The 26,686-nt window shown below is 23.8% G+C and overlaps 2 protein-coding genes, 1 long non-coding RNA gene and 1 other non-coding gene across 6 annotated transcripts in view; 2 read left to right on the plus strand and 2 right to left on the minus strand.

The window, feature by feature from the left end:
- Positions 1-23,528, minus strand: LOC123259267 (synaptic vesicle glycoprotein 2B). Of its 3 annotated transcripts, none has more exons than XM_044719614.1 (8): positions 23,427-23,528; positions 5,012-5,271; positions 4,588-4,647; positions 4,437-4,520; positions 3,953-4,277; positions 1,893-2,758; positions 1,060-1,347; positions 1-454 (listed from the first exon to the last, which is right to left on the minus strand). In XM_044719614.1, the coding sequence occupies exons 2-8, from the start codon at positions 5,046-5,048 to the stop codon at positions 399-401; spliced, it is 1,716 nt and encodes a 571-aa protein (XP_044575549.1). In that variant the 5' UTR covers positions 5,049-5,271; positions 23,427-23,528; the 3' UTR covers positions 1-398. The 3 variants fall into 3 exon arrangements, with proteins under 3 accessions (XP_044575549.1, XP_044575547.1, XP_044575548.1); XM_044719612.1 differs by lacking the exon at positions 23,427-23,528 and adding an exon at positions 13,090-13,232; XM_044719613.1 differs by lacking the exon at positions 23,427-23,528 and adding an exon at positions 8,201-8,272.
- Trnar-ucg lies at positions 5,898-5,970 on the minus strand. The gene has a single exon. It is a non-coding gene; the product is annotated as a tRNA-Arg (tRNA).
- On the plus strand, positions 7,055-8,941 carry LOC123259272. The gene is made up of 2 exons (XR_006508203.1): positions 7,055-7,890; positions 8,398-8,941. It is a non-coding gene; the product is annotated as an uncharacterized LOC123259272 (long non-coding RNA).
- Positions 15,729-26,686, plus strand: part of LOC123259269 — a 21,124-nt gene continuing 10,166 nt past the window's right edge. Inside the window, exon 1 of the mRNA XM_044719618.1 lies at positions 15,729-15,787. The gene's annotated coding sequence lies outside the window, so the exon portion shown is untranslated. The remainder of the gene's footprint in view (positions 15,788-26,686) is intronic.

The raw sequence follows: 26,686 nt of genomic DNA on the forward strand, positions 1-26,686 counted from the left end.
ATATATAATAGAAAAAGTCAATTGAGCGTTTCTATAGATCTAACTATACTATTAAATATCGATGAATTTGTAACATCATTTTAATTATACAAATGATTATTATTATTTGATTTTCTCACACATTCAATACTAAACATTTTGAGTAATAATCAGCCATTCAGATCACGCTTGTGACACTCAGTTAGTCTTATAACATACAATTATTTTTTTATTGAAGAATATATATATCTAGACTACGTTAATCTCTACCCTGTTTGATGAATTTTAGCTACACGTGATTCTTATCTCCATTATTGTTATTGTTACTTTTTCTACGTTTAGAAATGCTCTTATTTCACAAATGCAGAGTGTGAACTATACATGGAATATTTAAATGTTGACTTTTTATTTTGCCGGTGTCAGGAAAGTGGTTCACGAGTTGTGTTGGGTAAAAATAGTGATAGTAATCCTCCTCCTGAAAAAAAAAAAAAAAATTCATGTTTATTTATAGTTTTATCGTGTGAAATATTGACATTTTTAAAGATATAAGCTCATCTTGATGTTACAATCATCAAGACCTTTCATTTGAGTACCCACATCAATTTTTCATATATTTTATATATTTATATATATTATATATATTTATATATGAAAAATAAATCAAAAATGCATGTGGGTACTCAAACGAAAGCTCTTGATGAGTTTAGCATCAAGATGAGCTTATATCTTTAAAAATATCAATAATTAAGAAATGACCTTGTATCTGGTGAATTATTGACAATTTTTAAAATATTAGCTCATCTTGATGTTACACTCATCAAGAGCTTTCATTTGAGTACCCACATCAATTTTTCATATATTTTATATATTTATATATATGTATATATGGAAAATATATAAAAAATGCATGTGGGTACTCAAATGAAAGCTCTTGATGAGTGTAACATCAGGATGAACTTATATCTTTAAAAACTTCAATATTTAAGAAAGTACAGTGCAATTTAATGAAAATCATTATACAGCGCAAGGTTGCTAGTAAATTACTTAATTTTCAATAATAAATAAAATATATGCAATTACCAATAAGAAGAGCAGCCACAATAAATGTAGGCGCAGGACAATACATGTCTAGCAACTGAGCTATGACGATATTACCAATAATACCACCAAGTCGAGCCGCTACCATCGAAATAGCGATACCAGTGGCACGTAAATTTGTAGGAAATACTTCGGTGATAAGACAGTCTAGCGCCGCGTTACCACAACTTATTACACCGCTGAAGAATGCTGATACTATTACGTTATGTACTTTGTTGTAAACAAAATATAATCCAACAGAGCAAGCACCTGACGACAGTGTACTAAAAACTGCAATTATAAAGTAATATTTAATTAGTTTTATAGAAAATTTTCAATATGAAAATGATAATGGAAAAAATTTTAAAGTTATGAAAAATTCATATTATTTCATTAAAATTATTATAAAATAACAATAATAATAATAATAATTATTATTATATCAAACTCACAATTTTTCTAAAAAACAAACATCCCCAGATTATTGTTCCATTTTTTGTTACAAAAAAAAATATTATTATTATTATTATTAACAATAATAATAATAATAATATTATTATTTTTATTTTATGATAATTTTAATAAAATTATATAAATTTTTTATAACTTAAAAATTTTTTCCGGGATTAAAAAATTAAAATTTCTTAATTTTTTTTTTTTTATTCTGCTTGTTTTGACGACGCATTTATAATAAAAAATTTGAAAAAATTGGCTTTTATTTTTTTAGATAAAAATTCTATTTTATCTTTGTTTGATATTTTTTTAAAAATTGCATAAACTATAAAAAAAAAATTATCACGGCCCAGCAATTGTAAATAATTACCAAAAAATCTTACCAAGGAAAAACTTTCGGCCCAAACGATCCATACCAAGAACAGCAAGAATATTAGCCGGTATCGCCGAAGCAACAGTAATAAGTGATTCAATAAAAACAGCTTCTCCAATTTTGCTATCACACGGTTGGTCGTGCTCAGTAATATTATTCTTAACTTTAATATAAAATTCCGTAACTTGACAAATATCTGTATTTTGATTAGGATTACGTTGATTGAAAAGATCAAAGCGGTTAAACAATTCCGGGAACCACATCATCAGACCATAGTAACCAATGTGAAATGTAAAATTAATAATTATAGATATCACTGTAAAACGCAGTATCGGTGATACAAACAATTGTTTACTATTATCCATAATATCACCAAACATAATCTTGTACTTATTTTTTTTCTTATTATTATTATCTTTGGTACTACCACCGCTAGCAATGGTGCCTCCTGCACTCTTAATCGGCTCAACGACATTTTTGCTGTTGCCAAAGTCGTCGAGGATTAACTCTTTAACTGTGTAACTTTCACGTGGTTTTCCAGTATTAATAGCGTATATATTACGGAATATATTGAGTGCCTCGTCGTATCTACCGCGTGATAATAAATATTTTGGTGACTCCGGCAGTAATAACAATAGTCCCGCCACGATGAATGACGGAGCAGCGCAGATCAGCAGGAAAATTCGCCAAGAGTTGAATGTGAATGAAGTACTTGTTATACCGATGTCATGTGGAATTATCAGCCACGCTAGTCCAGCGACAAATAGATTTCCCAGGGTCCAAAATGCTGCCATGAATGACAGCATCGAACCACGCTTTGATTTTGGCTGGAATTCTGCAAAGTATGACCAGATGACCGGTCCACTGCCACCTAAACTGTTTATTTTATTTATTTAGTTAGTTATTGTTATATTTATAGAGTAAACATATATTTTTTTTTCTTATTAATTTATTAATTTTTTTTTTAATTCTTATCTTTAAAAAAAATTAATGTATTTCATAATTAAGAAATGACCTTGTATCTTGGGAACTATTGACATTTTTTAAGATATAAGCTCACCATGACATTACACTCATCAAGACCTTTCATTTGAGTACCCACATCAATTTTTCATATATTTTATATATTTATACATATAAATATATTGAAAATGCATGTGGGTACTCAAATGAAAGGTCTCGATGAGTGTAACATCGGAATGAGCTTACATCTTTAAAAATATCAATAATTAAGAAATCACTATGTATTTTGTGAACTATTGACATTTTTTAAGATATAAGCTCATATTGACGTTACACTCATCGAGACCTTTCATTTGAGTACCCATATCAATTTTTCATATATTTTATATATATATATATATATATATATATATATATATATATATATATATATATATATATATATATATATATATATATGTATATATGAAAAATATATCAAAAATTCATGTGACTGCTCAAATGAAAGCTCTTGATGAGTGTAACATCAGGATGAGCTTATATCTTTAAAAATATCAATAATTAAGAAATGACCTTGTATCTTGTAAACTACTGACACTTTTAAAGATATAAACTCATCTTGATGTTACACTTATCAAGACCTTTCATTTGAGTACCCACATCAATTTTTTATATATTTTATATATTATATATATATATGTATATAACAAAAATATATCAAAAGTGCAAGTGGGTACTCAAATGAAAGCTCTTGATGAGTGTAACATCGGAATGAGCTTATATCTTTAAAATATATATTATATATGTATATATGAAAAATATATGAAAAATTGATGTGGGTACTCAAATGAAAGCTCTTGATAAGTGTAACATCAAGATGAGCTTATATCTGTAAAAAAGTCAATATTTAAGAAATTACAGTGCAATTTAACAAAATTCATTATTTAATAAAGCAAAATTTTATTTATTTATAGTTCACAAGAACACGGCAGTCACATAGTGACTCCAAGGTTGCTAGTAATTTATTAATTTTTTTTTTATTTCTTATCCTTAAAAAAGATAAATGTCTTTTATCATTAGAGTAATAATAATAATAAATCAACTTACGCAGCACCGTTTAGAAAACGGAAGAACAAAAAAAGTTCATAGGACTGGCTGAAACTGGAGGCAACGATGCATAAAGCGTTCATAAATGAGATAACGATAAGAACTTTGCGTCGGCCCAGTGCATCCGCGACCGAGCCCCACGCATAAGCTCCTGCCATCATCCCAATGAATATGATTGAGCTGAGCCATCCCTTGGCCGCGGTACTCAAGTTCAAGTCACATTGTGCACTCGGCAGGATAAAGGACATAGAAATTACGTCCATCTCCTCGCTCGTACTGACGAACCCACACACCGCCAGCAGAAAGTAGTGAAACTTTCCATATTCTATTTTATTTTTAAACAACAACAATTATCATAATTATTATCTGAAGTTTTAGTAATCAATAATCATAACTACCCAGTTAATATTTATGCTCTATAAATAATTATTTGGTTATCAGTAGTTTATTTAAATAGTTTTTTATTTAAAAATATTATACTCACCGGTTAGTTCGATAGCTTTCTCGAAGTCAGCTTTTATGTATGATCCTTTTTCGGGGTCTAAGGATTTACCTTTTGACCCAATACCTGTTAAACAATTTTTTATATTGTCACAATTTTTTAGTAATTTTATTTTTAATTTATTAATAATTACCGGCAAGTTCTAGGTCTTTTGAACCGCAGCCGTTTAGACGATTGTCCTTTACATCACACTCTGAAAATTAAATATTTAAAATTTTTAAATAAAATTTAATACTTGAAATAAAAAAAATTACCAGGTTTGATTTTACTGATAAAATATTAAATTATTAATTATTTTTTAATTATAGAATTAATTTTATTATATAAATTGTTTTTTTTTTTTAATCAAAATCTAAAATAAAAAAATTTATTAAAATTATTGATATACTTAAAAATTATTAAAAACTTTAAATTAAAATTGATGTAAAGTAATTTTAAAATTTTGTTTATAATTACTAATTAAAATTTTTTTACAATAATTAAATTAGAAATTTAGTAATAAAAAAAAGCTCCGTTTTTAATAAATTTTTTTTTTTTATAATAATAAGTAAACTTACTATTATTGGGCTTTGAGTGTGGTTCACCTTCTACCATTCTACGATATCGGCGCGGTTGTGTAAGTCTGGGCTTCGTAAAAAAAAAAAAAAAATAAAAAAGATTATGAGAATTAATCAGAAATCAATGAATTTGCCGGGTCAAATCAATTATTGTGTAAAAAGCTTCAATAATATCGTGATTTTGGCGAAATTTTCCTGCTGATTCTGCGCTGCTCTGCTGCTTCTCGACGACGGGACTTGGTTTTGTGTTCACACGCGAGCTGAAAAACAATAAAATAATAAATTTTTTATCATTTAGGTTAATATCTTAGTGTATAAAGTTAAACTAAACTCTACTGAGTAGAACAAACACTGAGAAAACGAATGGTTGCTCTAAAAGAATGCACAAAGGTTAAATAAGATCAATTTAGTACGGATGCATCTGTTGAATTACACTAAACTATTTAAAACTCATTTATAACTTATAATGTACGATACTTGTTCATCGTTTAAATAATCTAAATTCTATAATTAAAAATAATTATTCTTAAAATAAAATTTTTTCGCAATTATGTAATTTGTAATAGCCATGCAAAGTAGCACGGAAATATTTTTTTATCTCTCTGACAGATAAATGAGTAAATAATTAACATTGTTTGAATATATTAAATACTATCGTATTGTTGCGCGTCTGATCTTACAATTATTTTATTTTATTTTTTCAGATAATTTTAATTAGCTATTAATATTACGCTGTAAAAATAAAATTATTGCTAGACTATTTATTATTACTTATTTATATAACACTCATTTTTAATTGTTCTTATTATTTTTTATGCGTTTTTTAATAATTCATAAAAAAGGATAATTGTTTTTTGGAAAATGGAGAAATAAAAAAAATAAGGGTCGACCGTGACAGGACTCGAACCTGCAATCTTCGGATCCGAAGTCCGACGCCTTATCCGTTAGGCCACACGGTCATGTTGAGAGATACTCAACCTAGGTTTAACATTTGCTTTTATTTTCTTGTCATTGTTATCGATCTGTTGAGTATTAACTCCAATTAGAAAAAGAGATTTGTAACGATTCGAAATGACTCAAAGTGATTAAAAAATATTCAACTTGACAAATATATAGGTATACATTTTGCATGGGTTCAATCGTTCTAAATATTTTTTTTTTTTAATAAAAGATATCCTTGATTATTTTAATTAATTATTTACTCAATATTGTAATTATTTTTTCAGCTTCACAGTACCTGAAAAATATTATTAAAAATGTAATTACAAGAGAAGAAATAAACCTATTATTATAATTAGATTTTTTAAGTTTTTTTGATTTGGAAAAAATAATTTTAGATTTATAACTTGCAAATTTTCATCCGAAATTTTTTTTTCCCAAATCTAGAAACCTTTTTTTAAAATTGTGTAAAAATTTCAACAAATTAATAATTTTTTTCTCAGTGTACAAGAAATTTTAAGTAATATCAGTCATTTTAACGCTTTAATAATATGTAAGCACATAGAAAGATTTACAGTCGTGGAAGAAAATATTATTAGTTGTTTACAAAAATAAACTTATTTTTAAATACCATAACTACTGTACATAAACATTTATTCAGACATTTAAATAAATATTTTTATACTGAAATAAATTTATGTCACAGTATTTTTTTTTTTAATTAATAGAATAATCTTTAGTATGATAAATTTCATTGACCTGAAGAATATATTTATTTTAATAAATGAATCAACTATTAATAAATTATTTATTGTTTTTATTTTTGAAGAGTGAAAGAATGTTTTATGAATAATTGTAAAATCCAAATTGACTTTACTGTTTATAATATTTATATTTTTCGGACTGTAAATAAATCTAAAGAGGTTTATTTTTGAAATTTTAATTAAAAATAATAATATTTAAACTAAAATTATAAAAATTTGATTAAAAAGGAGACTTTAAAATTGAATAATTAATTAAAAATCATTAAAACTAAAAACATAAATAATTTTTAATCTAAATTGTCGCTAAAAATTAATATTGAGTAATAAAGTATAACAATTTTTAGAAAAGCGGATACAAAAAGGTCATCACGAACGGAAACAGAGTATTTCAACAAAAATCCTTACAATATTTTCAATGTAACATTATACATAATCATATTTTGTATAACACAATATAGAAATTATCTTTTATCAATTTAATGGATCAGTAATTCATTGAATTGTTCTTCAACAGAGGGAAGAAATAACACAATTTTACAAAAGCGTAACTTGTACTAATTGCGTGATTAATTATTAAAAATTAATTGAAAATTTTGAAGAAATTTAAACTAATAAATAATTGTTTTATCTGTAAAGATGTTGAAGTTTCGATTCCGTAATTAGCACTGGTAATACAAAATCTTATAACCACACAAGGACGAAATAATTAAAGTGACCATAAATGAATTCACGATCAAGACAATGTAAACAAGTGAGACTGAAAAAAACAAATAAATAATAACTATTCTTATTTATAATCAGAAGCAAAATATCTTGTTTCTCGCGTTTTAACTGATACCTGATGCGTAAATTAATCACTCTGACACTTCTCTGTTTCAAGTACACTTTTTTATTTTTAATTTATGGTCTTCTTGTTTTTTTCATTTATCAATATTTGTATTAGTATAATTATAATAATTTTTATTGTAATTTATTGTGTTGTTAAAGAGATTTTTTAAAAAATTGAATTACTATTAAAAGATTAGTTATTATTGTCAGGATGACTGACAATCCGAGGCTAAAAAGATTTACGCTGTGAAAAATCAAAATCAAGGACGTAAATCTAAAATGATACATATAAATTTTACCTTGACCTGCTGAATTTCAACAGAGAATTAAAAAAATTCATTCCAAAAGGTTAGTTTGATTTTCAAATTTTAAATTTATGTTTTTAAAAAATTTATCAAAAAATTTGATTAAATAAAAATGAAGAATTTAAAATATTTTTTCGTTTTAAAAACATCTTAAAATATTCTATGTAAATATTTAAAAGTAATTTTTGCTTAACGTGAAGATAAATTTATCACTTTTTTATTTAAAGTCACGATGAAACTCTTGATATATTTTATGCAATAAGATAAGAAGAAATAGCATGTTAAAATATTTTTTAGTGGAAGAAAATGTAAGAAAAATTAAAAAAAAAAAAATTTTTTTTTCTTACACTTACAATTAAATATTTAAGAACCATTGAAATAAATCACTAGTAAAATTCACTACAATCACTATAAAAATCCACTTTTGATTAATTTTTATGCTTTTAATTTTAAGAATAATGACTTTTATGAAATAAAATCATTTTACATATAAAATTTACTTTAGTAGGATTGAAATAATTAATTTTGGTTTTTTTTTTTTTAATTATAGGAAAAAATTACACGGCGTTAAAAGTTGAACTAGATCTGGTAATACCGGACATTTGCAGTTTGACCCGTAAAAGACAGTGCGAGAAGTAGAGATCAAGTGACTACTGAATTGTATAAGCTAAAAAAACTACCTGCGGCCTCCCACTAGCTACATCCATTCATGTTACATTATTAATACATTTTTTACATGTTATTACAAGCTATAAGTTTGCTCATACTGATAAATATGGATTCGTCAGAAAAAAAATATTAAATACAATTAAGAATAAGGAAACTAAACAAAGTTGCTTTTATTTATTTTAAAATATTGCAAACAAAGATTGGGTTTCAAAACAATTACTTTACATTGATAGTGGATGAAAATAAAGTAATTATAAAGATTTAATTCATACTCGTTACTCAGGATATTTATGTGATCTTATTTTGAGATTGTTTTAAGTTATCAGTATACTTTCGGTGTAAAAAATTGCAGTCAGATCTTGTGACCCTGCGACTGTTCACTTCCGGTTTGTAATTGTAAATAATAAACATTTTTTATCATTTAATTAAGTATTTATTTTTAAGATACTGTCATTTTTTTATTTAAGACTGTTAAATTTTTTTATTGCATTGTGGAAAATTTTTTTTAAGATCGCATTATTGATTAGATCGTGTACTGAGAAGACAAATTACGTGGAAAAATTTTATTTTATTGATTCTAAGAACTATTTTTCATTTTAACAATTTTTATATTTTTTTTTATGATTAACTTCTTAGTATAAAATTAATTTTGTAAATTTTTATCTTCTGTTTTTATAAAAAAATTATTTTTTTAATTAATAAGAATTTTATTAGTTAAAAAATATAAAATTTCTAAAAATTATTTTAAAATAAATTAATTAAAAATTGTTTTAATTAAAAATTTTTAGTTCATGTTTATTTATAAAATCTGAGACACATTTAATTAGATTATGCGCATGGATCTTAATTGGATAAAATAATAAAATTTTTTTGTAAATTTTATTTACGTGATACTAGACAAAAATTTTGCTTTAGTATCTTAATTTAAAACTAATTGAAATAATATTGTGAAATTAAGCATACAATTAATATAATTATAATATTAAGTTTATCTGTGAAACAGAATTTATAATTAAACTGTCAATATTTATTCACGTCTGAATAAATAATTTTAGAGTTTAAAACAATTCGAGCATCAAAAGTTATGTACATTAAATAATATAAGAAAAATTTTTCTAACAAACTAATTATTTTTGATAAAGAATAGAAATAAAAAATAAAAAATTAAATTAAATTATAGAAAATACGTGAATAAATTGATTTTTTCTAATTAGATTGTAATCACGTACATCATTGATTAAAAAATACTAAACTAGAACAAGAAGAAAAAAAACTAATTACAAATAAACTAAACAACCATTATAATAACAGACACTTAGTCTTGGGATTGATACAAATGGAATAAAATTTTATTTTCATTATAAAATAGAATGAATCATCATCATCATCATCATCAGAAGTGAATCGTTATCATAAACGTTCTCTTTAATTTAATGCGCGTAACTATTAATATGTATTTAACTGGTAACAAAAAGTCAGTACATATATGTTAATAACTGTTAGTGATATAAAAACAAGTTATCACGAATCTAAAACAGATAATTAATTATTTTTTAAACTTTAAGTATCTTACGGTATTTAATATTTAATGACAGGAAGATATAGCTGTCATATGGGTTTGCAAGGTTTCAAATGACGTATTGAATAGTAGCAACAGACACAAGTAATACACATTCAAATATTTAATATCCAGAAGTCCCTCATATAATTTATTATATTATTTTGTTTTCTAAATTTAACTTTAAATCTCTATCTTACGTTATTAATTTTATTTATGATTCTTCTTCTTAAAAATAATATTCAAATATACCTACACATTTAATTACTTTATTAAATTATGACTTTTTAGCAATTCATTATTATTATTATTTATATTATTAAAAGAATCAGAAAAATTTTATAGCCAGTGTATTTATATGATAGAATGGGTTTATATGTTTAAATTTGGTATCGTTGGAAAAGTCTTGACCTAGAGTTGAGTCTTTTCAAGATTTCATATAATTCTCTTCAATAGACAATTTGTTATGATAAGTACTTAGGCTGCATTCGAAAATGCTTAATCTTTAAATACATAATTAAGGAATGACCTTGTATCTCGTGAACTATTGACATTTTTAAAGATATAAGCTCATCCTGATGTTACACTCATCAAGAGCTTTCATTTGAGTACCCACATCAATTTTTCATATATTTTATTTATATTATATATATGTATATATGAAAAATATATCAAAAATGCAAGTGGGTACTTAAATGAAAGATCTCGATGAGTGTAACATCGAAATGAGTTTATTCCTTAAAAAATGTCAATAATTAAGAAATGACCTTGTATCTTGTGAGATATTGACATTTTTAAAGATATAAGCTCATCTCGATGTTTCACTCATCGAGACCTTTCATTTGAGTACCCACATCAATTTTTCATATATTTATATATTTATATATATATTACATATATGTATATATGAAAAATATATCAAAAATGCATGTGGGTACTCAAATAAAAGCTCTTGATGAGTGTATCATCGGAATGAGCTTATATCTTTAAAATATATATTATATATATGTATATATGAAAAATATATCAAAAATGCATGTGGGTACTCAAATGAAAGCTCTTGATGAGCGTAACGTTAGGATGAGCTTATATTTTAAAAAAACGTCAAGATTTAAAAAAGTACAGTGCAATTTAACAAAAACCATTATTTAATAAAGCAAAATTTTATTTATTTATAGTTTATGTCACGGCAGTCACATAGTGACTGCAAGACTGCTAGTTATTATTATTTAATAAAATAAATTTAAAAAATGTCAGTTTAAAATAAAAAAAAAATGTGTATTTTCGTCTACTTGTCACCATTAACTTATTGACGTCATGGAGATTTTAAGACCGATTACACATGTCTAAAAAAAATATTCTCAAGTTTGCAAGTAACCAAGGTCATGTTTGAAACAACCGTCTCACATAAATCTAAGAAATAAATTTATTTTTAAATAATCTTAGCTTCTTTAAAAATTTTCACATTCATTCATATCTATCCGAAATAAAACCCAAAAACATTTAAAATGTCTGCACGACGTCTAGTCTTTTTTTACAACCGACACATAAAAATTATCACTGTTATAATTGTACACAATCACGTAATAACAAAAAATACCTATCATTATTATTTTAAGTTTAAATATCTAATATCATAAATATTAAGAATAAATTTACAATTTTTATCTTAACTAAATCAGAGAACAAATATCTCTATTAAAGCGTACTTTATATTATCGGTATTATATTATGTATAGAAAAAAAAAAACTTGTGCAAACACGAGAAGAGATTGAAACGCAGTAGAGAAATTAAATTGACATTTAAAAATAATTATTTTAAACAATGGCTTTAATGATCCAAGTAAACCATTTAAATTAATATTTCACTGTAAAAATTCATTAATTTAACCTTGAAGATGACGAATGAACACGTGCAATTAACTAAAGTATAAAATCTTTTTTTTTGTAATAAAATATATACATTTTTTGATGTCAAAAAATTTTTTTAATCATAATAAAAGGCTAGACAATTTTTTTTTAATTAAAAAATTACTTTTAAGAAGAAAAAAAATTTCTTCTATTTAATTTTTCTATTTCTTCTTTGTTAATATTTTTTTTGTTTAAAAAAAATTTTTAAACATATTTAAAATAGTAATAATAATAATTGACATAAATTTTTTTAATTTTTATAAACAATAAATTACAATAAAAAAATGTTTTAAAAAATTTCCAAATATTTTTTTTTTGTAATTTTTACATGTAAAATTTTTTAATTAAATTTTTTTATAATAATTTAATTGTTATAAAATTATTAAAAAATTTCTAATGTCAGTTAAGTGTCATTTAATAATAACAAAGTTAACCGACGTTTTTAATTTTTTTTTAATTATTAAATTAGAACAAAAAAATATTTTCAAAAAATTGCACTTTCAGTTTTTAACAAATGAAATTTTTTTTAAATTATTTTGTAATAATTTTTTTAATAAAAAAAAATTGTAAAAATTTTTAAATATCGGCTAACTTAATTTTCATTGTCATTTAATGACATTAAATTTAGCTGTCACAATTTTTAAAAATTTTCTTCAATAAATTATAGCAAAAAAAAATTATTAAAAAAATGTAGAAATTTTAATAAATTAAAAATGAAATTTTTTAAAAATAATTTTTTATAACAAATTTTTTTGTTAAAGAAAATTAAAAAAATTGTCAATAATCCTAAAGTTAGCCGACGTTTTTAATTTTTTGTTTTTTTCTTTTATTAAATTATAACTAAAAAAAATTACAAGTGTAATTTTTAAAATTTTTTACAAATGATTTTTTTTTTAATTTTTTTGTAATAATTTTTTCAATAAAAAAAAAATTCTAAAAACTTTAAAATGTCGGCTTGCTTAATTTTCATAAATTGTCAAGTGACAGCTAAATTAAAAGTCATTGTCATTTAAGCTATTGTAATAATAATTTTTAAAGGAATAATTAATTGACAAAAAAGATAAGAATTTTTTTAGAAATAAAATAAAATAAAGAAAATCATACCTTGTGCTGTTGGCCAAGCCTGGAAATGTTACCGAGTGGTAACAACCAAAGTGTGAGACAAAGCAGAAAGCTTATATACAAGAAGGAATAGTGAGTTTACCCCCACTTAAATAAAAATATCTATATGATCAGTAATAAAGCTAAAGCCCAAAAGATGATTTTCTTTCTTCCTCTTACTCGCTCACTAATGTTATATTACTTATTTACTCACTTATTCACTTATTCATACTCGCATTAAGCATACTGTACAAGTGTAAAGTGTAATACTCGGTTACACATGTCAGTAATGTGTAATATATGTAACTCAGTGATGTGAAGAGTGACAGCGCAACTAAACACAATAATATCTACACTATTAAGTGTGGAAAAAAATAGTTTTATAAGTGATAACTATCTTACTCTCCCTTTCAATGACACTGTCTTTACTTTACTTGTCTCCACACTTAACTCATCTCACACCACACTCTTCATAATAATAACAACAAATAAAATCTTGACTAAACTCATTTTAATGTAATGTAGATTGAGATGAAAAGGAATCACGAAAATTATTGTTGCTCTTCATTTTATTTCATTGTTAGTTTTTTTTAAGGTTAGCAAACTTTTTTTTTAAAACACTTCATAATTAATTTTTTTTTTTAATTAATTATAATTATCTCAGACATTTTTTAACCCTTTAAAAAACTTTTAGACAGTTATAAAAATAAAGTTAGCCGACATCTAAAAATTTTTATGATTTTTTTTATTCAAGAATTATTACAAAAAAATTAAAAAAATTTTTTCACTTGTTAATAACTTCAAAAACTATCAATGCAATTTTTTAAAAATATTTTTCAGTTATAATTTAATAAATTAAGCAAAATAAAAAAATCAAAAATGTCGGCTAACTTTATTATTATTATCTTGTTTTAAAATGTTAAATAAATTACATTTTTTAAAAGATCTAAAAAATTATAAATACATTTTTTTGAAACTAGTTTATTTAAAAAAAAATAATAATAAAGTTGGCCGACGTTTTTAATTTTTTGATTTTTTTTTTATTAAAATTAGAACAAAAAAATATTTTTTAAAAATTGCACTTCAAGTTTTTTACAAATGAAAATTTTTTCAATAAAAAAAAATTCTAAAAATTCTCAAATGTCGGCTAATTAAATTTTTATTAAAAAAAAAAAAACAAAAAATTGTCTAATTTCAGTGTTAATAATTTTTTTTCAATATGAAGAAGAAGTGTCAAAGGATCAGAAATTTTTTGTAACAAAAAATTATTAAAACATTTAAAAATTATTTAAGAGACTTTTTTAAAATAATGAGATGACATTTTTTATTTTTTCTAAGTTTATTTCATTTTATTCTCTCAATATAATTTATTATGCATTGTAAATTAAGTTTGCAAAGTAAATTATTCAATGAGTATTTTTTAAATAGAAAACAATTATTTTTTAAGTGCATATTTGACCATTATAACACAATGTTATTTATAACGATCATATATTTTGACTAAATGTGTCTGTAACTTTATAAGCATTTAAAAAAAATTATAGATTAAAATAAAATAGCTTTTTTTAGAACTTGCTGGTTAAGAACTTGACAAAAAAAAAATATTTGACTCTGCATGAAAGATATATAACTACCTTTGAAGTTGTTTACTAATTTTTGGTAATAAAATTCAACGCCAGTGTTATTATTTCCAATTGAAATGTATGTTGTCACTTTTCTTAATATTAAAGTAAGATGTTTTGATATTAGTTCATTTAAAAAAAAAAAAAAATTAATAATTATTGACCACACGACTTAATTTATCAGTCTTGATTTAATAATTTAAATTCCCTTGTATTATGAGGGACGTATCAATAAAATTTGAAAAATAAACACTTTAAATATTTTAAAAGAATAATTAGAGCATTTTAAAAAAGTAACTTTTTAAAATAAACGATTGAAAAAATCACGTAAATTATTTAAAAATTTGATAGGTAAATTAAAAATTAAACATTGCGTAATTGGATGCAAAGCGAATTGTAGACTGAAAATAAGTACCGAATGTACAGCGTATGTGTGTATTTTAAAAGTAAATATTAGCACAAGTCATAAGAGAATATGAGTGTAATAATAAAAAATTTGACACTCTACATAATCCACATAGACATATTTAAAAATGTTAAAAGAAAAATTTAATTGTAATTAAGAACTTTTATTTCTATTTTCGTTTTTACCTTTATGAGATTATAATAATATAGGCCATGAGTAATATTATTACTTATTGCAATAAAAGCTAAGTCAATTTTTAAAACAATAAAAAAAATATTCAGATAGTTTCGCACGATAAAATTTGAAGATATAATTAAAGTATTAAATTACTTATTTTTATTTTTAATATTCATTTACATAATAAATAATAAATGTTGTTCGAATTAATTATTGAAGTAATTAGATTATAATAAACAATGTTTGAGTGGGTAATTAACAAGTATTAATTACACGTGACAAACTCATGTGGTTGTTCTTGAATTAGAAAAAGAGATAAATTTTTAATCTCTGTTATCGATTAATTATTCATAGAAGAATAAATAATGTCATAGATGAATTTATAATTGTTGTTCATTGTGTGAGACAATTTATAAGTTATAAGTTATAAGGATTGAGTGGAGATACGCAGTACGTAGACGTGGATTCCTTTATAAGATGATTATCAACATAATTGGTGAGTGTTTGGACTTAAAAAACTTTAAAATACTTGAAGTTAATTTTAAAATATAATAATAATTATAATTATTTAATTAGCTTTATTTTTATTAATTTTATTTTATTAAATCACTTTTGCAAACAAAAAACAATTTTTTAAGAAAGAATAAAATTTTCTTGGCTCAATAAAATATTTAAGAATAATTATTTTTTATCGAAATAATTTATTTGTACCAAAACTATTTTTGATCTTCCTTATAATTTTTTTTTTTTTGTTAAAGCAAACTTTTTTTTTGTGTTATGAATTGTGGTTGACTAATAAGTTATACAACTCATTTTTTCTTGCTGAAATTTTACTTTTTATTGCCAAAATTTCAAAATTTTAGAATGAAAGAATTTTTAATTTTTTAAGAATTAAAAAAAAAAATTTTTTTCTTGCTGAAATTTTAGTTTTTATTACCAAAATTTAATAATTTTAAAATACCCAGGTGGAAAAATATTATAATGTCATTATAATAATTTGCGCATTATAATGACGTTATAATGTCGTTATAATGCGTGTCAAAAATATTTATTTTTCCAAAATTTCCTATAAAAAATCTAAAAAATACCAGATACTCTGCTTTAAAATAATTAATTAGGTTTGAGCTGGAAACAGTCATAGCGAGAGAGGTTAATTGATAACTTTAAAATAAAATTTTCTGAAGGATCAGGAACTCAGTACTAAGGCGTTTTTTCCATAACCTTTACACTTAAACGATTAAATCAAAAGAGATTTACTCAAATTTCACTAAAAAATTGTACAACGATTCGGGAACACTGCGCCAAAATATTTTTTCTTGACCTTAATCAATAATTATTATATCGTCTTGAATTTTTATAACCGTTTATTGAAAAACAAGAAAAAGAACACAATAATTTAAAGATTTGTTAAAAATAATTTTTTATCTGAAACTTATTATTAGTCTCTATTACTCTAACAATTTATTTCAAAGACTTTGCTTTATGGTTTGATCGTCTACCTTCTTCCAGGCTCGCTCTTTCCCAAAGGCGGCTGTGTATTCTAAAAATTAAATAATTCATTCCGTATACAAATAAATATTATATTTTATAAAAAAAATCTGGTGTTGAGGTCCCAATCTTTCATAAAATTTTATTTTCAAGTTACCATAATAGACCTTTCTCGTTTTTACTGTTTCCAGCTCAAACCTAATTATCTTGACGCAGAGTTTTTGGTATTTTTGACATTTTTGACGGAAATTTTTTAAAGTTTAGTATAAAAAAGATAAATTTTGAATATTTTGGCCAGGTATTCATAGTTTTAGGGCCTTTGAAGATGAAATTGATAATCTCTGACGTAAATTCATAGAACAAGACGTCAAACTCACCCCCACCGCTAACTAGACATAGAAACTAGAAAACCCTAAATGACTAATATGCACTTGTTGAGTAGATAAGATATAATTGACGTTTTTTTTATGCTTGACACCTAATGTATTCGGAAGAATAGAAGTTAAGGCTAAAATTCTTGTAACTTTTTTACTTTTCTTGGCTCTCTGCACGATGAAACATTCTAGAGAAAAATTTTATAATCTCATCTGTAGAGTTTAGTTAATAAGATGAAGTTTTGAAAAGATATTCGACCTCGAGAAATATTAAATGCGTATCAAGCTATGTAAATGTATGATTCAATTGGATAAATTATTTAGTTTTTGTTATTAATCCATCAACAAACTGAATTAACTTAATGATAGAAGGAAAGTTTAGGATTTTTCTGGTTTTTTCTGGGAAAAAATTCAACAGTAAAATATTTTATAAGTAAAAAAATTAAATTATTATTTAAAGAAAAATTAAAATGAATTTAAAAAATCTATTAAAAATAATTAGCTCAAGATTTAAATATGTTTTTTTATTAGAAAAATATTTATTGTTTACACAAATGGATCATTCCAAAAATATAAATATATTTTTTATGAGATTTAATGAATATCTCGTTAAAAATTGTTTGGAAAATTTGATTAAGATTGATGACTTTTTATAATTTTTTAAGTAAAGATCGGAGGAAAGTCAAAATTAAAATAGATTATTTTTATCCTCACATTCATAATGTGTATAATATATTAAAAATTTATAAATTATAAAGCAAATAACTTTTCAATTTAATTAACGCTCGTGAAAAACACATTTGTTTGTATAACTTGGAATGTATTTTGACAGTTTGTTAACTGGATGGATACTAATTTATCAAAAGACAATTATTGTTTTTTTAAAATTAAAAGTTATCTCCAAAATATTTATACTGATTATTATATGTTTTATATAAGTTACAAGTGTGTTTGGAACATTGTTGTAAATTGTAGTTAATGAAATGATTAGTTTGTTGTTGTTTGACACAATTCTCACATCGTTGTTCTCGAAAACTCCGTGCAATGACCTAAATTAATCGACGCATTTGTTACGCTTCAATTAAGCCTTAAGAGCTAAGAGCATGTAATACAGTCTGTTGTCGGTAATTCAGTTTGGACTAGTGATAACAAATGCCAATTCAATATATCGGATTGTTTATTTGAAACACATAAGGTAAAGTACCCAGTAGTTGAACAGATTTCAAAGTAAAACATATTTGACTCTACTTTTAATATATAAAAGATGTAATTATTAGTTCAAATTAGTGATTTTGATGAAAATGTAAACAATTTTAAATTGATTGAAGCGCAAAATAACAAAGATAATTGGTTATTTATATTTTGACAACGTTTTTAAAAAAGACTATGAAAGGAGTAGTAGTTGAACAATCAATTCTGACAAGCCGCAGTAGTTGAACACTCTGGGAGCAGTAGTTGAACTAATAAAATATATGGCAATAGGCGCACCAAAAATTTTCAACGTTTTATTGAAATATCAAAAGAAATATAAAATATTATTGAATAATATTAAATATAATACTGTGAATATTTAATATGTTCATTTAAAAATGATAAATATTTTTATTAAATTTTTTAATTACATTTTTTATGAATGACAAAGCAAATTTTCAATCATAAATCAAAAAAACTCCATTCAAAACGTTCAATAATTTTTAATTACACTAATTATTAGTCATAAAACTTATTTAAATTGCAGTAATTAATACAAATCACAATTCTGATCACTAGTCTATAAACCTATTAGAGGTTATAGTGCTGCTAAATTTATACGGCCTCAGCCTGTTCAAGTTCTGGGTACCACTTTAAAAATTTGAAGGTATAGTTGAACGCTAAAATTTAATATAAAAATTATAGTTTATGTCTTTGCAAAAAATATATGTTATTCAGAAAAGACTGTTTCATTAGATGGTACAATTTTTTTTACTTAAAATGATGATATACCGTTTTTTTGACTGATTGTTCGGTTTACGATTTAGTACCTTTTTCATGAAAAAAATAGCATCTATCGACGATTCTCGACATGTCAATTTTCAAGTTAATAAAAATATAATTGTTTTGATTTATAATTGAAAAAACTTACAGAAATCAATTACTGTATCATTTAATAATTATAATATGCGCATATTACTCATAATAAATTTACGAATTTTTTATTATAACAATTCGAAAAGTCTGTTCAACTACTGGTCCCATTTTACAAGTGTTCAATGTACTGGGTACTTTACCTTAAAATGCACTGAAGATTATCAGGCTGACTGTCAATACTCCCAACACTGTTCAAAAAAATTAAACGATAGTTTATTTACTGTAGTAAATGAAATTTTTTGTTGATAATTCGTTTTCTATTCAAACCTAGTTGCATTTTAATAATTCTCTCTTATAAGTAATATAAACTAAAGTAAAGATTAACCAAAAAATTCAATCAATCTTAAAGATTATATTGGTTGTAAGTTTATGAGTAATTTCTTTATAGTAAAGCTTATTTACTTGAATATATGATGGGCCCGGAGATAAGACAGTTTTACGTGCGAATTCTACCTACTTATTTATCATTTTGTTATTTTTTTTCAATGATTAAATTTAAAAATAGAAGAATCAATTTACGAAGGACTATTATTAACATACTCCTGCCAAGTTTAATGATTTTTTGTTCAAAAATTACTTGGTCAAAAAGCGTGTCTCAGTATTTTAAAAATACTATATAGTATTTTTGGACAATTGTCCAAAATTTAAATATTATCTGTCCTACATGTTCTTAAAAATAACGATCTTATTTTTTTGTTTACTCATAATTATTCATTATGATCATTTATATTATTAAAATTTTGTCTCTAGATTATTCATTTGATAAAATTGGTTTTTTTGACTAAAAATAGGATGACTGTTGTGTGAAAATTAATCCGTGATCTTAAAAAATAAAAAAAGCGGTGGAATTCTTGACATCAGTCCAATTCTAGCCACACTTGAAGTAATTTATGAAAATAAAATTTTTTAATTATTTCAGTATGATATTTTAATTTTTCACTTTTAAAGTCATATATTATTTTTGTTATCAATAATTAAAAAAATCTTTAGAGATTAATTTAATTATTTTATAAATAAATAAATTTTACAAATGTTTAAATTTATTTTGCAAAATTATAAAAATATGTTTTAGTCAGAACCTTCTTAAAATAAAATTTTTCAACGATTGATTAATTTTTACCTTCACCGATTTTAAGACAGCTGTCAGTAAAAATATTTTTGGAATCTAATTCCAAGAATTGGCGAATTTTTTTAAAAAATTAAATATTTATTTTATAAATAAAAAAGTTTAAAAAATTTTGAATGATCGGCTTGCGCGACCATTTAAAATAAAAATCCACATTGCATATTAAATAAAACAGAGAGTACCTCGCTCGTGCTCATCTATACCAATTCAGTTCATCATCGTCAATTAAATATCACATTGTTTTCTCCTCTTTCTATTTACATACTTATTGCACCAATACTAGGTATTGCTATCATATAAATATAAATATTTATTTCTAAATTATGAATTAAGATTCAATTTTTTTGTATAATTAATTGCACTATAATTATAATCTAATTATTAGATAGATTTTTTTTTATTTTAAATGCAATTGATAATAATGATCATTTGCTTTATTAAATAATGAATTTTGTGAAATTGCGCTGTACTTTCCTAACTATTGACGTTTTTAAAGATATAAGCTCATCCCGATGTTACATTCATCAAGAGCTTTCATTTGAGTACCCACATGCATTTTCATATATTTTTCATATATACATATATATAAATATATAAAATATATAAAAAATTGATGTGGGTACTCAAATGAAAGGTCTCGATAAGTGTAATGTCAGGATGAGCTTATATTTCTAAAAATGTCAATAGTTCACAAGATACGAAGTAATTTCTTAATTATTGATATTTTTAAAAATATAAGCTCATCCTGATGTTACACTCATCAAGAGCTTTCATTTGAGTACCCACATGTATTTTTGATATATTTTTCATATATACATATATATAAAATATATAAATATATGAAAAATTGATGTGGGTACTCAAATGAAAGGTCTCGATAAGTGTAATGTCAGAATGAGCTTATATCTCTAAAAATGTCAATAGTTCACAAGATACGAAGTAATTTCTCAATTATTGATATTTTTAAAAATATAAGCTCATCCTGATGTTACACTAATCAAGAGCTTTCATTTGAGTACCCACATGTATTTTTGATATATTTTTCATACATACATATATATAATATATATAAATATATAAAATATATTAAAAATTGATGTGGGTACTCAAATGAAAGCTCTCGATGTATGTAATGTCGGGGTGAGCTTATATCTTTAAAAATGTCAATAATTCACGAGATACAAGGTAATTTCTTATTTATTATGGTCCATTTTGCCCCTGTTGTATTTAGTGATTCTGAAGCTAGCAGAACTTAATAGCTTAGAGTGAGATGGATATAGAATTTCATTAAAATCTCCAATCAAGTGGAGTATTGAATGATATCAAGAGAAAATAAACATTTGAGTTAAATTTGATGAGTAACGTAATTCATAAAACCATGAATGAGTTGTGGAATGTGTACTATAATATAACGTACACAATACAGTGGTAGTTTACACACAAAAGTGTCATGTTTCAATAAATAGATTTACTTTTTGTTTTTATAAATCATACGATTACTATTATAACTTCTCTTATATCGTAAACAAGTTAAGTTATTCATTAAAAAAAAAATAATAATAATGTATATAATATATTATATTAAATACTAGGTATTTCTACATGATGTAGAGTATTGTTCTCTTAAATCATCATGATAAGGCACGTGTTAAAAGGAAATTGATTATTACGCAGTGAGAAAACTATTATTTGCAGTGTATTATATTAGATAAATGTTAATTACATATGATAGCCATTGCCACGACGACGTTCCGGCAAGAGATTTAAATATTCGTCATTGTTCAAGTTTGTTATACTAACATTATTTATTGATGTAATTAATAGACACAATAATTTCATTTACTTTACAATAAACGACCGTGATTACTGATGAACAATCTCAATACAATTATATTATCTATATTATTAAATTAATATTAAAAATTATTCTTATAAAATATCTAAATAAATATCTAATGAAAAATTCATTTTTTTGTGAGAAAAAAGAATCCCGGAAAAAATAGACTCGAAATAATTTTGAAGTTATGAAAATTTTTTATATTATTTCATTAAAAATAATAATAATAATAATAATAGTAATGATATTTTTTTTTTTGTAACAAAAAATGGAGCGATCATTTTTGGGGTGCTTGTTTTTCTGCTAAATTGTAGGTATGATACAATTATTATTATAATTTTTATTTTATAATCATTTTAATGAAATAATATGAATTTTTCATAACTTTAATATTTTTTCCAGGTCTATTTTTTCCAATTACCATTAATTAAATCAAATATCGACGGTTGTATTTGTAATTGATAAATTTTTTAATATATAAATTTTAATCATCAATTTTTTAATAAAAGGTAAATTTTGGATTAATTAAATAAACAAAATCTGTTATTTTTCTATTATTAAAATATTTTAAAAAGTAAGCCACACTTTTTATCGGTAATCTACCTTTTATTAAAAAATTGAGAGTATAAATTGATGATTAAAATTACCATATTAAAAAATTAATCAATTACAAATCCAACCATTGATATTTGTAATTTAATTGATCTAAATAATTAAAAACGTGGTATATTTTTCTGAATAGAAATTATTGACTATGTTAATCATCGATGCGGAAGTTGTGCATACGGTTGATAATAACGTTAATAATATTACACGTGCGTCAATTATTAAAAAGATGAATGAAGATAAAAAATTAATGATGCATATATTTTTTTATTATTATTTTATCAAGGAAGTAATCACGTTGTATCGAGTTTATTTTTTAAATAAATAAATATGGATTAATCTGATGCAATTGTGGTTAACTTTTGTTGAGATTTTATATGAATTATTTATCACCAAAAAAATTCGAGCGCTCGGATTTTTTTCTTAACTAATTAATAACACGAGTTATGAATGATTAATACCACTAAATTTATGTAATTTTAATTAGTGAGCGATTGCGTTATTGATTCACTGCATAAATTATTATATAATTAATTTAAAGCAAAAAAATAATTTAATTAATTAATTATGAGTTTACCTTTTCATAATAAAATGTTGAAAGTTTATGTAAATAAGAAAGTAATTAAAAAGTTCACTCATATCACGAATTGCACACGCGATAAAAATAACTTTTTAAATTTAACAAACAACAAATTGGTTTTTACAATTAAACGTCCTGGCGTATTATATCTTGTATGGGGAATAATATAAGCAAAGAGCTGACGACCCGTACCCGCCTCGAAGCACACGATGGATAAGAGTATTAAGCTAAATAACTTGCTAGTATTGGATGAATAATATGAGAAGGGGTCACTTCGCGGTGAGTACGTCTGTCGTCTGTCAATCTCATCTGATCTGATCTGAGTACCGCGAGTAAAGCTTTATTGCTTTACCTCAGGGACGTCAGTTGTATTTTGTATTGGGCCCCTAATATTATTATTGTTAAAAAAGTTAATTGGGCACCCACATGTATATCTTCTTGCTCTTTCTATTTACAATCCGTCTTATCATTAATACATATAGTCTTCTTTGTCACTTCCCCCTTAAACTCTTTTTTGCTTCTGTTCAATCGTTTATTCAGTCAACCAAATTTTTTTTATTCCTTTCATTTCTTATCTTATTATTTTTTATAGTGCCTTTATTATTTTATGACTCTTATTCTTTTTTTTTTTATTTCATTTCCAATTGTATTTTTTGATAAAATACTTTTTTTATGTATACCTCAGACGTGAATCAATTGATTAATTTATAATTTATTATATATATTATTACACTTTTAAAGTGTAGGGTGTTTATTTAATTATTAGTAATTTTATATTACAAATAATTTAATTAATATGTTACAATAATTAATTTATTGCTGATATAAAAATTTAGTATAGATTTTTTTTTTCAATTTTAATTAATAATAAATTATTATTATTATTATTATTAATTAATTAATTAATCAAGTCTGAAGTAATAAGCAATAAATAAATTTCTTCAAAAAAATGAATTCACCTTTAAAGTGTAAATATGCATAATCCATATGCTCTATCTCTATAGATACATAATTAAGAAATTACCTTATATCTCATAAAATATTGACATTTTTAAAGATATAAACTTATCACGACATTACACTCATCGAGGCCTTTCATTTGAGTACCCACATCAATTTTTCATATATTTTATATATTTATATATATTAAATATATGTATATATGAAAAATATATCAAAAATGCATGTGGGTACTCAAATGAAAGCTCTTGATGAGTATAACATCGAGATGAGCTTATATCTTTAAAATATATATATTTTATATATTTATATATATTAAATATATGTATATATGAAAAATATATCAAAAATGCATGTGGGTACTCAAATGAAAGCTCTTGATGTGTATAACATCGGAATGAGCTTATATCTTAAAAATATATATTATATATATGTATATATGAAAAATATATCAAAAATGCATGTGGGTACTCAAATGAAAGCTCTTGATGAGTATAACATCGAGATGAGCTTATATCTTTAAAATATATATTATATATATGTATATATGAAAAATATATCAAAAATACATGTGGGTACTCAAATGAAAGCTCTTGATGAGTATAACATCAGAATGGGTTTATATTTTAAAAAACATCAATATTTAAGAAAGTACAGTGCAATTTAATAAAATTCATTATTTAATAATGCAAAATTTAATTTTTTATAGTTCACAGTGACTGCAAGTTTGCTAGTAAATAATTAACTAATAAAAGTAAATATTAATATGAATAAAATAAACGAAACTAATAACAACGTGACAATGATAATTTACAAGGTAAATATAAGAGTAGATGAAAAGTAAAGTGACAACCTTCGTATGATTGTCACGTACCATCTCTTACAGTTAATATTATCTAAAATAAAATTAAATGCCCGGTGTGTTGAAGAGAACAGTATTAACTGTAGTAACTCACTCAACACGATGGATCTTAATATTACCAATGATATTAACACTTATATATACATATTTGTACATACACATGTCATATATTACATATATCACAGATCACACGTGTTTAACAAATAGTACTCAGCTAAAGTATTAGATAATCATAACAATAATTTGCATAACTAGTAAAGAAGACAGACGACCTTCTCATATTTATTTATATGTTAATTCCTAATATAATATAAATCTAAATTATTTAATCAGGTAAAATAAATTAAAAGCCACTTTTGGTAACTAACAAGATTTATATAAATAATAAAATAAAATAATGCGGATTAAAAAATTTGAAATATTAAAACCCTGCACTTTGCTTGAGTTAAATTATTATAAAGGACTTTATTCACTTTAGTGACTGATGGTTGACAGGGCAATCATCCTATTGATGTGTTCCATAGGACCATCAATGATATATAGTATAGCATAGTAAGAAAAGCTGCCCAGATATAAGAGCCAGTATAACATATTAAAATTTAAATATTGTACTCGTTAATTTCTCTCACGTCAATAATTTATTTTATTAAAATAAAATTTAAATTTGAATAATTGAAAATTATTTTAGTATTGATGATCGTAATACGTTCCGTGAAATGTTAAATGTAATTATTTTTTTAAAATGATTAAATTGACAGGATGACTTAATAATGATCCAAGATGATTGGTCAAAAATTGAAGGAACAATAAGTGGAGCAATAAAACTTTACTAGAGTTGCGTGTTATTCTTTATAATAGGTATGTACGGATATGTATATGTATACACACATTGCCACTTGGTTGGTAAATTTGCAGTATCAACGCTTGACAGTGGGATAATGACCCAATTATATGTCATTTACACGTGACTCATATTGTCAATTTGTTCATGTCCGGTACACGACATTCTAATAATCGTACATACGTCTTGCGCAAATACACACGGTTATAAGGTATTTCTCGTTCTATTCGTTAATGAAAGGGCGCCGGGTATTTAATAAGTGACAATGTTAAATATCACATACTGTCATTTAATTTCGCAATATTTTTATTTTATGCTTTGTATCATTCTATTTTTATGCTATTTATGAAAAAATTTATTTATATTATAAGCGTACTGATAATTAGAATTTTATTAGCTTGGAATAAATATTAAATGACATTTAAGGTACAGAGGAAATTTTTTTACTGTTGAAGAATAAATAGAAAAAAAATTTTTAATTTATTTAAACCAAGACAAATTTTTAGTTTAAGAATTTTTCTACTCAAATCAAGATCAAGTTCTTCAAATTAAATTACTTGGTTCAAATTTTTTTTTTCAAGTAATTTTTTCAGG

The sequence above is a fragment of the Cotesia glomerata genome, linkage group LG2 (genome assembly GCF_020080835.1).
Source record: "Cotesia glomerata isolate CgM1 linkage group LG2, MPM_Cglom_v2.3, whole genome shotgun sequence".
Lineage (NCBI taxonomy): Eukaryota > Metazoa > Arthropoda > Insecta > Hymenoptera > Braconidae > Cotesia > Cotesia glomerata.

Excerpts from the sequence above, each read along its gene's own strand:
- LOC123259267 (XM_044719614.1), bottom strand. The coding sequence starts at position 5,048 with ATGGTAGAAGGTGAACCACACTCAAAGCCCAATAATA. Across the intron at positions 4,278-4,436 it reads GAAAGCTATCGAACTAACCG|AATATGGAAAGTTTCACTAC; the intron begins GTGAGTATAATA and ends AAAATAAAATAG. Across the intron at positions 2,759-3,952 it reads CGTTTTCTAAACGGTGCTGC|TTTAGGTGGCAGTGGACCGG; the intron begins GTAAGTTGATTT and ends TAAAATAAACAG.